This window comes from Myxocyprinus asiaticus, chromosome 26, assembly GCF_019703515.2.
Source record: "Myxocyprinus asiaticus isolate MX2 ecotype Aquarium Trade chromosome 26, UBuf_Myxa_2, whole genome shotgun sequence".
Taxonomy (NCBI): domain Eukaryota; kingdom Metazoa; phylum Chordata; class Actinopteri; order Cypriniformes; family Catostomidae; genus Myxocyprinus; species Myxocyprinus asiaticus.
The window spans coordinates 18,730,610-18,744,485 of NC_059369.1; the positions used below are offsets into that span (position 1 = coordinate 18,730,610).

The window sequence follows — 13,876 nt, forward strand, 5'->3', positions numbered from 1 at the left end:
TTTATTCATAATGCATTAATGTCAACATATACAACTTTCAATTTGAAAAATGTATTAGTATACGTTGAAATTTACATAACCAAGATTTATAAGAGCTGAAAATGTATTGTTCATTGTTAATTCATTTTAACTAATGTAGTAAACAAATACAACCTACTGTAACGTGTTAGCATAACAACAAAAGATCTGCTCAAAATATGTTCAGAAACCTAATAATCAGAGTTAGATGTAGCTACACATAAACACTGTCGTCAATGTCCACTAATGCACATTACTGTAATTACTCCTGTATTGGCCTGCTGCCTTCTCTATAATGCATGCATGTAGACCTCTATTGTCACTTCATATAAAATGACAAAAGATCATGTCTGCTCTAAGCCCTAATGATAATCAAAGAATTCTAGAAATCCATTTAAACACACTTATGTCAATGCCCACTGACAATATGAGAGACTATAGCCTCTACAAGGCTTCTGTTCTCATAGCCACTGCATATTTAACATGACAACAATCGGCTCAAAAACACTAATAACCTAATAGACATAAGTTTAAATACCAAATCCTATACCAAAAGCAGTACTGCAGATAAGGGGCAAAACAAAGCTATTTCCCAAGTGTCCCTGTGTGCGTAAAGTGCTCTCTGTGTCTACTCTATACACCCCCTATCATCCAGATCAGATCGCATTGCTCAAGATGTGTTTATTTCCGCTGCGCTGTCTTGTTTGCGACGTGGATCCATCAGTATACAGTCATGTCCCGCATTTGCAGCGGAGGAGCGTGGATATGCAGACGAGCGCGTCTGTCAGGGAAGATGACACGTGTGCCACTTTGCTGCGCGACTGACGGCGGGATGCGCACCAGTGTCACATCCCTGTATGTGTAGCCCGGAGCGGAGTGTGGGGGTCCCATCCATCAAGAAGGGGGGGATGACGGGGAAGTGATGAGTGAGTGAGTGAGTGAGTGAATAAGAGTCTGAAGCCGAGGCTTTTGCTGCTCCTCATTCTCACGATCTCCAGTTGCCACATCAAACGCCTCCTTCTGCCCCTCTCCGGGTCTTTATCCCATCAATTAGATTGAATCGCACTGATAGATCACATAAAGCCCAGATGCGGGTGATCTAGGGCCCCCAAGATAGTTTTGATCAAGAAAAGTAGATTGCAAAAGATCAAAACTACCAGGACCTGTTACATAGCAATTGAGAACACACCTCACCAATCTTGGTCCAGTTGTCTACATAAAAAAATTAGCTTTGGAACACATCGAGAGAAAAAAAGGTTAGCATAAAAACTGTGCTTCATGTGGTAACATCTAAATCCTATACCAAAGGATGTAAAAAATCTCATTTAACACCACTGAATCAACCTGAGTTCACCAACCAAACTAATTTTGAAGGGATAGTTCACTCAAAAATGGAAACATCCTCATTTACTCACCCTCATGCCATCCCAGATGATTTTTAGAAGAATATCTCAGCTCTGTAGGTCCTCACAATGCAAGTGACTGATGACCAGAACTTTGAAGATCCGAAAAGCACATAAAGGCAGCATGAAAGCAATCCATACAAGACCAGTGGTTTAATCTATATCTTCTGAGGCAATATGATAGGTGTGGGTGAGAAACAGATACATTTTTAAGTCCTTTTTTAATATAAATCTCAACTTTCACTTTCACACTTTTTTCTTTTGGCGATTCTTCTCGCCACCTACTCTTTGGGGCTGGTCAAAGATGGAGATTTGTAGTAAAAAAGTGAAATATTAAATAATAACTAATATAAAGACTTAAATATTAATCTGTCACCCACTATCATATCGCTTCAGAAGATATGGATTTAACCACTGGAGTCTTATGGATGACTTTTATGCTGCCTTTATGTGCTTTTTGAAACTTCAAAGTTCTGGTCACCATTCACTTGCATGGACCAACAGAGCTGAAATATTTTTCAAAAAATCTCTGTTCGTGTCCAAAAATGCACATCTGGGATGGCACGAGGGTGAGTAAATTATGAGAGAATTTTTAATTTTAGGTGAACTATTTGAACCTTTTAGGTAATATAAGGTATAAATAGCTCCTCAAGGTAACACGAGGAAGTGCTGATTAAGACCCTGACATGGTGGTACTATGGTGATGTAATGGTTTTAGATGGCAATATAATGGTATTTTTGATATACAGTATATTATACTGTATGATGGTCATGTTTAAATAAGCCAACCAGGCTATTGACATGGTTCTACAAGACCTACAAGAACCTAACATATCTATCATAGTAGAATGCTAATAACATATTGGTACCATGGTAGTTTCCAAAAAACATATTACCAAGATATCATGTCTAAAAATATGGTACTTCCTTGAAAGTGAATACAAATGTACTATATGTACATTATATGTATTTATTTAGAGAAACTGCTTGTAAATACACTTTGCTGGTATTATTGTAGGCCTTATTAACTATAGTAACAGGTAATATGTGTAACATGGAGAAATATCCTGGTCACTTTACCCGAAAATCAAAAGAACAACTTATATTAGAATATATTTTGATGAAATTATATTTTGCATATAGAAAAGTAAACCTATTTTTAGGACCATTATGAAAAAATTGCTTTGTGACATTATTTTCATGACAATTAAGCACGTTAATACATTTTAATTAACCGTGTCTGGACATTTTACTTTTGTGAATTCTCAATAGTGATTAGTACGGTATTACAATAGTTTGTTATTCTCTATAGTGATTCTCATAAGTCTGATTACTATAAAACACTAATTCTTTAGGCTTTGCTTTCTGTAAGTATATATTTGCTTTTGAGGTGAATATATGACTAAGACAAGTTCTTGACAGGTTTCCTGAGACCCTAATAGTGAAAATAAGGGGTGCATTTTTGTACAAGAGCGCCTCTGCTGCATATATTAAGCAACTAACCCCCTCTGCTGGACAATTCCTAAATGTATTGAATAACAGTTGATAGCACATTTTACAAAGTGAATTTTAGTTTCTAACCATACAGAAATACCCCTTTTGTTAGCAAAAAAATCTCTATACTCTGGTCTAGTACAACTAATGTGCTTTATTTGGCAGTGTACAGCATGTGCGGTGATTTGATTGTGTGGTCCATCTGAGACTGCGCTGCGGTATAAGCCGTTTTGTGCTTTTTCCAACAGCTATTCAGTTAAGAACAAGACTTTGGCTTTGTAAGAGTTACACGCAAGAAGAGACATTTCTCAAGAACCTCTTAACATAGCAGTTACATAGAAGTATCACAATGAAGAACATAGTCATAACAAATTGCGACTCCGAAAAGAAACTACTGGTGTAACTAGCATGTTAATACACATTTTAAAACATTACATTCTCATCCTTCAGGTCATAAGATTTCCATCATAATATGCCCGTCATCAAGATATCAGTCCAACTCTGTTGAATATACCTACAATAACAACAGTCCACAAGGGTATAGTGTCCATATACACTCAACATGTAACATCAATACTGGCTTTTCAGGGGTTAAACGCCAGATTTTAACACTGTATTTATATATAAAAACAACAACAACAAAAAAAACCAATCACCATCTTGTCATATTTTTACATTATATAGCGTTACTCTTTATTTGCAGAGTCTGTAGGAATAAACCTGGCAATATAAGCAGTATTAGACTATCGCATGATCCTGGGAGCCGATCTGTCATTGCAGACCGCTTTTCTGAGACGCACACCTCTACGGATAGTCTTCAGCATGTCTGCTCCATTCTGGCCAGGACCTTGATCCTGATGGTTGTCCTGGCTGGGCTGGGGGTCTGTGAGTAATGGAAACTGGCCCTCACCAAGAGCATGTGCATTGGCAACCAGCTCTCCAATCTTCTCCACCAGACTATGGCGGTTGGCGGCTAGTATCTGGTCTTCTTCAGAGCAGAAGCCCATAGCTCCAGGTTGCTGGGCGTAGATGCTCCTCTCTTGCCCACCTCCAGTACCCCAAGATGGATTAGGCAGACTCATTCGCTTGGGAGAGGCCTTGTACTCTAGAATTTCCAATGAGTCGTCATTGTACAAGCTTTCTTCACTTCCATTGTGCTCCGGGGGAGGGCTGGGAAATCCAGGTGAGTCCAGGACACTGGGGGTCTTAACAGGGACGATAGGTGGTCGAATTGGGATTGGACCCACACTGGAAGGAGTGCGTCTCACATTTGTTTTAGAAGAAGGGGTTCTGCGAATGGTGGCTGTTCCTGAAGATATGGCACCACTTCCTCCTCCTTTTCCTTTGGTTGTGGTGGCACCCTGGGCACCCAGTCCTCCATGCAGTCCAGCAGTGCTGGCAGGTCTCTTGGACTGGATCATACGCCTGTAGTTCTGAGCCAAGTTACTATGGCGAGGGACTGTGCAGGACTTGTCAAAGTCAGTCTGTGAGTCGTTATCAGCATCCCCATTCATAGAGTAACAATCATATTCAGATCCTGCAAAGAAAGTGGGGGATGAGAGGATGCCATTAAATTATCTGGGTCTTATAAAAACGTATCCTCTTTGTCTGTGTTCTTTAATCTTTTATCATTACAGAAAATGTGTCCTTCGAATACAGATGATTACATTTATGAAATTGTGTCTCTGTTCCAAAATCGAGTGTATATAGCAATGCACCAGACAGCATTTTCAGGCTTTCTTCTGGCCAACATATCAGGCAGCACTGCATGTATCCTTTGAGGAGAAGGCAATCACATAATGCATTGCAACGAACTCAGTGAAAAACTCCATCCAAGATGTCAGACAATTGAGAGAAACCCTGCATCCAAATATGCATACTTACCTAAATAGTATGTCTGAATCCTCACTATTCATAAAACAGTAGGCAAGAAATACATGGATGACTTTCTGCACCTGGTGAGATTCTGAAGTGTGCATCCACTGAACACTGTACTATCTCATAATGCCATCATTGAGACGTCAAATTCAAATAACTGAATAAAAAGAAAAAAAAGATGGCTGAAAACTGAGCCTTAACAATGGTCAGTGCTTTAAATATTAAGAAAGTTGTTCCCTATGGTTAAATTGTACTTGTTTAACAAAACAAGAGTAAATCATCTTTGCATTTCTTGTTAAGTAATATATTCAGGTCACAGGAAAATGCCCACATTCCCACATGAAGTATGTCCGGGATGTTTATTCTACTCACGTGGATACCTAAAGAGCATATTTTTTTAATGGCCAAGAAGTACGTTCTTCATTAAATGCAGTACATACTCTGACAGTATGCAAATTCAAACATAACCAAATTGATTATAAATATACTTACAATTCATTCAGTACCAAAACATATTTTAATAAATTACTATAATAATAATTACTAATAAATTAATGACTATTTTACCCAATATTTGTGTATTAATTGTCCATACAAATATACAAATATCTGTATAAAATATTTGTGCTACGCATTTCTTTGCTTATTAGAGTTTCGCATCTTTAGCTTAGCAATGTGCTAATGCTAGACTCTAACAAAAAATCAATTGTGAGTCAAATTTTATATTCACTACATGTAAAAAGTGCTATTTGTATGAGGCAAAGAGTTGCTGCCTAAGTAGAGCATTTCAAATCAGTCACTTTTGAGGTTCCATTTTAGTTAGGATGCTTAAAGGAATAGTTCACCCAAAAATGAAAATTGAAAAAGTGAAATCATCATTTACTCACCCTCATGCAATCCAAGACATATATGACTTTCTTTCTTCAGCAGAACACAAATGAAGATTTTAAGAAGAATATCTCAGGTCTGTGGGTCCATGCAATGCAAGTATTTTGGTCTGTTCTCACCCAAAACCGATTAGATCGCTTCAGAAGACATGGATTTAACCACTGTAATCATATGGATAGTCTTTATGCTGCCTTTATGTGCTTTTTGTAGCTTCAAATTTTGGTAACCATCCACTTGCATTGTATGGACCTACAGAGCTGAGATATTCTTTTAAAAGTCTTAATTTTTGTTCTGCAGAAGAAAGAAAGTCATACACATCTGGGATGGCATGATAGTAAATAAATGATGAGAGAATTTTCATTTTTGGGTGAAGTATTCCTTCAAGGCAGCTAACTTATTGTATGTAGGCAGCAGACAGCAAGGCAGCTTACTATCTTTGGAAACAGAGCATATATGTGTAGTTGTCAGTCTTTTAGTGTGTAAATATATATTTTTCCTCGAAATGAGACAGACATGTATTTAAATTTCTGTACCTATATGGGCACAACTCACAACTATTTAGGGTGTGTACAGTATGTATGTGCTTATGTTTGTCATTGTAGTATACCCTGTGAGGGGATAGTGTCTTCTGAACAGGATGGAGTAGTGTTCTGTGTACTGTATCCACTGGAGTACTGCAGAGAGTCACAGCTGCTCTTCTGCTGCTGTTCTATACTCAACCCACGAGTCAAAACCATGGCCAGCTCACTAGCAGCGGATGACATCGGCTTCCCATGCTAAGAGAAACAGATAGAATGAGAGAGAGAGGCAGGCCAATGGTTAAATTATATTTAATAATTAAAAAATATATTATATTTATATATATAATAAAAAAGGCCAAAAAATAGAGGACCATTTCATTGACAAAATGGCTCTTTCTGAATCCAGTCTCAATAATAAGGATGGTGCGGAGCCAGTGTGGGGGAGTTTCAGGCCAGTAAACAGAACTGTCACTTGCCCCATAGGGTCAGTGATGCATTCCTGCAATGTCTAGTGTTTTTAATAAAGCTATAAAACATACTTAAATATTTGTGTTTGTGATGTACTGAATGTTGGTGCTTTTGTGAATTTTGCTGATTTAAATATGGCACAAAGGTAACCATAAATAAACTATTTAGGTTAAGTTAGTGTCTAAAGGTCAATAGATTCTTCCCAAAAAAGTAATTTTCTAGGTACCTTGGCAGTGATGTCTTTAGAATTCATTCTGACCCTGTAAGGATCCTCAGGGCGAATCATTCCATTCCCTCCCACACCAACAGAGGGCTCTGCAGCCTCAGACCTGGGCTGCTGGGGAGCAACTGTCTGCTCATAGTGACCTGCCTTTGACCAGTCCTGCTGCAATAGGAAATTGTCTTCAGAATAATGGAAATATAACCAGAATAGAAAAGAACCTGTGTATAGATCAGCAGCTTTATCTATTTTACAAGTTTTATTTGGAGGAGTTTGTGGAATTTTAATCTAACAAATTAGTAAAAATAACAAGAAAACATGAGCTGGATGTATGTTCATAAGGGAAAGCGGATAACACAGAAATGAAATGGGATGAGATAAAACAAGCAAACTAAAATTAATAATGTTTTGCAAGGCATAACAGAGAATAATAAAGCAAACAAAGGGTGACCAAATGGTCAAAATGAAAAACAAACCTTCCAGTAAGGAACCTTTGATGTGGGTGAAGGGGAGTTTGATCCTGGGGATTGGTTATAAGAAGGGGACGCAGGAAGTATGTAAGAGTGAGGCCTGATGGAGTCATTAAAACAGTGAGCAGGGCGAAAGGTAGCAAAGGATGAGCCGAACTGCAGAAATGGAATGACAGGATGACCCAATCAAAATTGGAAGTGTCACAACACAAAGGCTTTAATGAATACCGCTCACTAAAAAACAGAATTGTCATATAAAAAATAATTTGGATCGCACACTTAACCCTTTCATACAAGATTAACTAAAAAAAGTAGATCAATATTTATATTTGACTTGTATGATTTTCTTCAGCAGAACACAAACAAAGATTTTTAGAAAAATATTTCAGCTCTGTAGGTCCATACAATGCAAGTGAATGGTGATCAGACATTTGTAGCTCCAAAAATCACATAAAGGAAACATAAAATGAATCCATGCCTCTCCAGTGGTTAAATCCATGTCTTCAGAAGCGATATAATAGGTGTGGGTGAGAAACAGCTAAAAATTGAGGTCCTTTTTTTTTTTTACTCTAAATCGCCACTTTCACTTTTACATCTGACAATCACATGTGGTGCCTGTTTAGTTTCACCTTCACATCTGAAAATTAATTTGAAAGTGGAGATTTAGAGTAAAAAAGGACTTCACTAGTGATCTGTTTCTCACACTCACCTATCATATCACTTGTGAAGATACGGATTTAACCACTGGAGTAAATAATAAATACATCATGATGGCGGCGCAGATGGCAGCCTCGGTGTGGAGCGCTCCTATTGTTTTGTTGTTTAAGTTTGTTTGTCCTGTGTTTAGTAATCTTTTTCCAGTCAGTTTTACCAGAGACGAACTGCTGAACATTCGACAGCTTATACCAGACAGTCTTTTCCCGGTTTTTTAATATTCAGACGCTAACAATGCTAGACATTTTAGTTGGAGGCGCAGATTTGTTGTTCAGGATACACAGGCGAGGAAGACAAGCAGGCACGCTGGTCAAACTCCGTCGGCGGGGCTTTCGAACAACGCTGCTGGGTATTCATCTTGCGAATCTCCACTCTCTTCCTAACAAAACGGACGAACTACATCTCCTAACCCACACAAAAGGACTTTCCAACCTCTGCTGCCTTGTGCTTCACAGAAACCTGGCTGAGTGAAGCCATTTCAGACAGCGCGTTACATCTGCCGGGCTTCCAGCTGTTCAGAGCAGATTGCATCGCAGATTTAACAGGGAAAACGAGAGGCGGTGGAACATGCGTTTACATCAATGAAAGTTGGTGTACAGATGTAACAACATTAAAGAGGATGTGCTGTCCAAATTTGGAGGCGCTCTTTATTAACTGTAAGCCGTTCTACTCACCGAGGGAGTTTTCCTTGTTTATTCTGGTGAGTGTGTATATCGCGCCAAACGCGTGTTTGAATGCGGCGCTGCAACAGCTGGCTGATCAAATCACAGACACGGAACAACAATACCCGGACTCAGTTATTATTATTCTTGGGGATTTTAACAAAGCAAATCTCACACATGAACTGCCCAAATACAAACAGCACATTACATGCCCCACCAGAGACAGGAACATACTGGATCATTGCTACACAACAATAAAGGATGCATATCACTCTGTCCCTAGAGCAGCTTTGGGACTATCTGATCACTGTCTGGTTCATCTTCTTCCAACCTACAGGCAGAAATTAAAATCAACCAAGCCAGTAGTAAGGACTGTAAAGAGATGGACCAATGATGCAGAGCAGGAACTACAAGCCTGCTTCGATTGCACGGATTGGAGTGTTTTTGAGGCTGCAGCCACAGACCTGGAGGAGCTCACAGATACTGTTACATCATATATCAGTTTCTGTGAGGATATGTGCATTCCTACTTATTTAAAGTTCAACAACGACAAATCGTGGTTTACAGCAGAGCTCAGGCAGCTTTGTCAGGCAAAAGAGGATGCTTACAGGGGTGGAGATAAAGTCTTGTACAATCAGCCAGGAACACACTGAACAAGGAAATCAGAGTGGCTGAAAGCAAGTTTTCAGCTAACGACCCTGCATCAGTGTGGAGTGGCATGAAACAAATCACAAATTACAGTTGGTCCTGTGGTGGACCAACAACTGGCTGACGACCTGAATGTATTCTACTGAAGATTTGAAAGGTCCAATCTCACACCCTGCCACTCTGACCTTCACTTCACACAAACACCAACACCTCCTGCAACCCCCCTCCTGCTACTCAAACTGCACTTAAGATCTGTGAAGATGATGTGAGCCACGTCTTTTGGAAACAAAAGACGAGGAAATCTTCAGGCCCAGATGGCGTCTCACCAGCGTGTCTTCGATCCTGTGCTAACCAGCTGGCCCCCATCTTCACACAGATCTTCAATAGATCACTGGAGCAGTGTGAAGTCCCATGCTGCTTCAAACGCTCAATCATTATTCCTGTCCCAAAGAAACCAAAAACTACAGGACTTAATGACTACAGACCTGTTGCCCCGACGTCTGTGGTCATGAAATCATTTGAGAGACTGGTGTTGGCCCACCTGAAGCACATCACTGGACCCTTTCTTGATCCCCTTCAATTTGCTTATCGAGCAAACAGGTCTGTGGATGATGCAGTCAACATGGGACTGCATCATATCCTGCAACATCTGGACAGACCAGGGACATATGCAAGGATCCTTTTTGTGGACTTCAGTTTGGCTTTCAACACAATCATCCCAGCTATACTCCAGAATAAATTACACCAACTCTCTGTTCCCATGTCTATCTGTCAGTGGATTATCAGCTTTCTGATGGACAGGCAGCAGCTTGTGAGACAGGGGAAACACACTTCCAGCACCTGTACAATCAGCACTGGTGCCCTTGATGGATATGTGCTCTCCCCAATACTCTTCTCCCTCTACACCAATGACTGCATCGCCAAGGACCCCTCTGTCAAGCTCCTGAAGTTTGCAGATGACACCACTGTCATTGGCCTCATCCGAGATGACGAAGTGTCTGCATATAGAAGGGAGGTTGAACAGCTGGCTGTCTGGTGCAGTCAAAACAACCTTGAGTTGAACACACTCAAAACGGTGGAGATGATTGTGGAGTTTAGCAGGAACACCCCAATACTGACCCCCCTCACCATTCTAAACAGCACTGTGGCAGCAGTGGAGTCATTCATGTTCCTGGGCACTACCATCTCACAGGACCTGAAGTGGGAGACCCACATTGACTCCACTGTGAAAAAGGCCCAGCAGAGGTTGAAGTTCAACCTGCCACAGGCGCTGCAGATACAGTTCTACTCAGCGGTCATTGAGTCTGTCCTCTGCACTTCAATAACTGTCTGGTTTGGTTCAGCTACGAAATCAGACATCAGAAGACTACAAAAGTCAATTTGGACTGCTGAGAGGATTATGATATGGATTACTTTTATATTGGCTTTATGTGATTTGTGGAGCTACAAAGTTCTGGTCACCATTCACTTGCATTGTATGGACCTACAGAGCTGAGATATTCTTCTAAAAATCTTCGTTTGTGTTCTGCAGAAGAAAGAAAGTCATACACATCCGGGATGGCATGAGAGTGAGTAAATGATGAGAGAATTTTCATTTTTGTGTGAACTATCCCTTTAAGAAAGTAAACAGGGGCAATTTTACTTACTGTCCTCACATGAGGAAATCATGTATGAAAGGGTTAAAACAAATGAAAAATAACACTTACTATCGTGGGAGAGCCACAATCACTGAATGAATGACAAGTTTCTGAAGCCTCAGAGGATGCAGAACTGGATGATTTCTGTTCAACAGAAAGAATGCAAAAGCTTTAGAACAAAACGAGCAAAAGACACCAGTACACTACCAGCAGATGAATTGGCTAAAGACCTGGCTTGGCATAGGGGAGGGAGGTTTGGAGGGCACACTGGCATCCTGAGAGACAAATCCTGAATCATGAGAGGAGACGCTGCTCAGGCGATGGGCGCCACCAGGTGGCAGATGCACCAAACTAAAAGAAAGACAAAGAAGTTTATTCTCACAACTTACACAAAAAATACAATGAAAACTAAATAATAACTGAATAAGCATATTGGAGGAGAATAGGGAATTGTTGAGGAAAACAGTTCACATCTTTATAACAATTATCAAATTGGACAAATTGCACTGATGAGAAAGATTTAAAAGGTAAGAACCTGCAAAGGCTGCTCTTTCTGGAGCCGACACTACTGGGAGAAGAAGGTGGAGTCTGGTATGACCAGTTGTAGTCAGAACCCTTAAGATCCAATATCACCTAATGGAAGAAATCAAATGATCACTTCAAGAACCAACTATGTTTTCTAGGTGGTTTTAAGCTACACTGTCATGTGTGGTTTAAGCACCTGTTCACTGGCCTCTGGTAGTTTATGTGGGTCAGTGGTCAACACAGTGAGGTCATCAATAATTGTTTGGAGATGAGTGGCTTCTCCCAGCATAGCAATCTCACCATTCTGAGAAAGAGGAAACAGATCCTCAGGATGATGCACTTCAATGTACAAAACATGTCATTTTGCTTTTTTAAATTAATTTCTGTTTAAATTATATCTTGTCAGTCCAATCAAATAACGATTAAAGTAAGAGATTTCAGTGGTTTATATTACTTCATTCAGTTCATTTCTCAAATGCTCATGGAAGGTCAAGACGAGTGCATTATACTGAAGGATACAGTATTCCTTCCAGAGTAATGTTCTCTGTTATATACTGCAGGAAATGGTAAAAGTTTTCTATGCATACAGTTTATATTCAGTTTTACAAGCATACAGTATTCAAAGTATGTGCTTAGTAAATTTATTATATACTGCAGAAAAAGTAAGAGTAATATGAAAGCATGCTATTTCAAACATAGTCTTTACTTTCCACTAGATTCCTGATTGTAACCTTTGACCCAGAACCTCCCATTCTCACCACAACAGGCTGCAGGAAGTTGATGAAGGTGCAATAGCGCCCCCTTTCCTCCAGGAGCGCTCGGCGCACCGCCTGCTTTTCAGTCTCCTCCATCAACAGGTACATGTCACTTACATCCTGCATGGCACTGTCCAGCTGAGGCTGCAGACCTCCTCTGCCTGAGAGGAAAAGGATGAGAGAGATACAGTGAGACAGGGAGAGAGAGAGAGAGAGAGAGAGAGAAGAGAAATAAAAAGCAATAAAAGCGAAGCGGAAGGGATATTAAATCCATTATAGAAAATTAAGGCCCAGGCCCAAATGCCACTCTAAGCCCTTGCGATGATTCTCAGAGTCCACACTTTGTTTACATAATTCCCCATGGACTGTCTGGTAGTAGTCCAGTGTTGGGTGTAATGCGATAACAAAGTAATGTGTTAATGTAATCTAATAACGTTTAGTGGAAAAGCAGTGTTACATTTTATATTCTTGTAATCAGTTACTGACTTTCAGTTATGTTATAATTACATTACTTGGGTTATACATATTACTAAAATAAAATAATTTCTTTTTATACAATATATATACTGTATATCATTATTTAAAACATGAATTACGCTCATGCGTACATCTATTTGCGTTTCCGTGAGAGCTGAAAGGCTAGCCCCCATACTGAGTCACCGTAAGGTAGAAATGTGTGATGCTCAGTGTATGACTTGCAAACGTCAATGAACAAGGAGGAAACATAGACAATATTTTGAATATGTTGAGTAATTAGTACTGTGATTATTTTTCCATGGCATAATCAGCTAAATAAAATGTGTAGAAGTAATTAGTAATCTGTATTGGATTACTTTTTTGAGTAACTTACCCAACAATGCTCATGAGCTCCCTTCAGAATCATAAAATGACAAATCGGACACATTATGGTCTCATGTACTTGACAGACACATGTAAACGATGACCATCGCAAGTCCGCAAGTACACATCAAGTGCTTGTGCGTTTGGAACAGGGCCATAGTCAAACTTATCATGTGTGGCAAGATGCACTAACTGGATTTTGAACTGAAAATGCAAAATTTAGCTACGATGTGACACCTGAAATGTTTGATGAAGATGTCAACACAGATGTCCCAGGGTCAGCACAACCACAGACAGACTAGGGTGGATAATGTCAAAACAGCAACCAGGCATTGTCTGCCTTCATGCAAGGAAACTTTCCGGATCATAATGAAAATAAAGGACATGGACACAGTTGATGCTTTGCATCTAAAACAACCCTAAGGTTCAAATCATGACTGTACATTGTTGATTTACTTTCACAACACAGATGCTTGTAATGTCTGATGTAAAGAATGACAATGAGATGAGCACACTGTGTGGACAATGGGATTGTTTGCAGTGTCTCCCAAGGACACTACAACATTCCCATGAAACACACACAAAACTTCTCTGATCAAATTAAATGAATGTTAGTCGGCAAGTCATGCTAATCATGGTGAACATGGTGAAGGAACTCGCTACATACCTGGTAGTTCTACAGTTTATAAGCAGAAGCCAAGCGAATCACAGTATGGAAGAGAAAGAGAGAGAGAA

At 39.7% G+C, this 13,876-nt stretch overlaps 1 protein-coding gene across 2 annotated transcripts in view; it reads right to left on the reverse strand.

Annotated features, from left to right (window-relative positions):
* Positions 1–3,049: 3,049 nt before the first annotated feature.
* Positions 3,050–13,876, reverse strand: part of LOC127417370 (protein MTSS 2-like) — a 40,560-nt gene continuing 29,733 nt past the window's right edge. The window contains exons 7-15 of one of the 2 annotated variants that reach the window (XM_051657366.1): positions 12,305–12,462; positions 11,743–11,850; positions 11,557–11,654; positions 11,252–11,372; positions 11,091–11,165; positions 7,367–7,516; positions 6,897–7,055; positions 6,289–6,457; positions 3,050–4,452 (exon numbers count right to left, since the gene is read on the reverse strand). In XM_051657366.1, coding sequence (XP_051513326.1) covers positions 3,659–4,452; positions 6,289–6,457; positions 6,897–7,055; positions 7,367–7,516; positions 11,091–11,165; positions 11,252–11,372; positions 11,557–11,654; positions 11,743–11,850; positions 12,305–12,462 — 1,832 coding nt within the window. In that variant the 3' untranslated portion in view covers positions 3,050–3,658. The remainder of the gene's footprint in view (positions 4,453–6,288; positions 6,458–6,896; positions 7,056–7,366; positions 7,517–11,090; positions 11,166–11,251; positions 11,373–11,556; positions 11,655–11,742; positions 11,851–12,304; positions 12,463–13,876) is intronic. The other variant, XM_051657367.1, reaches the window with a different exon arrangement.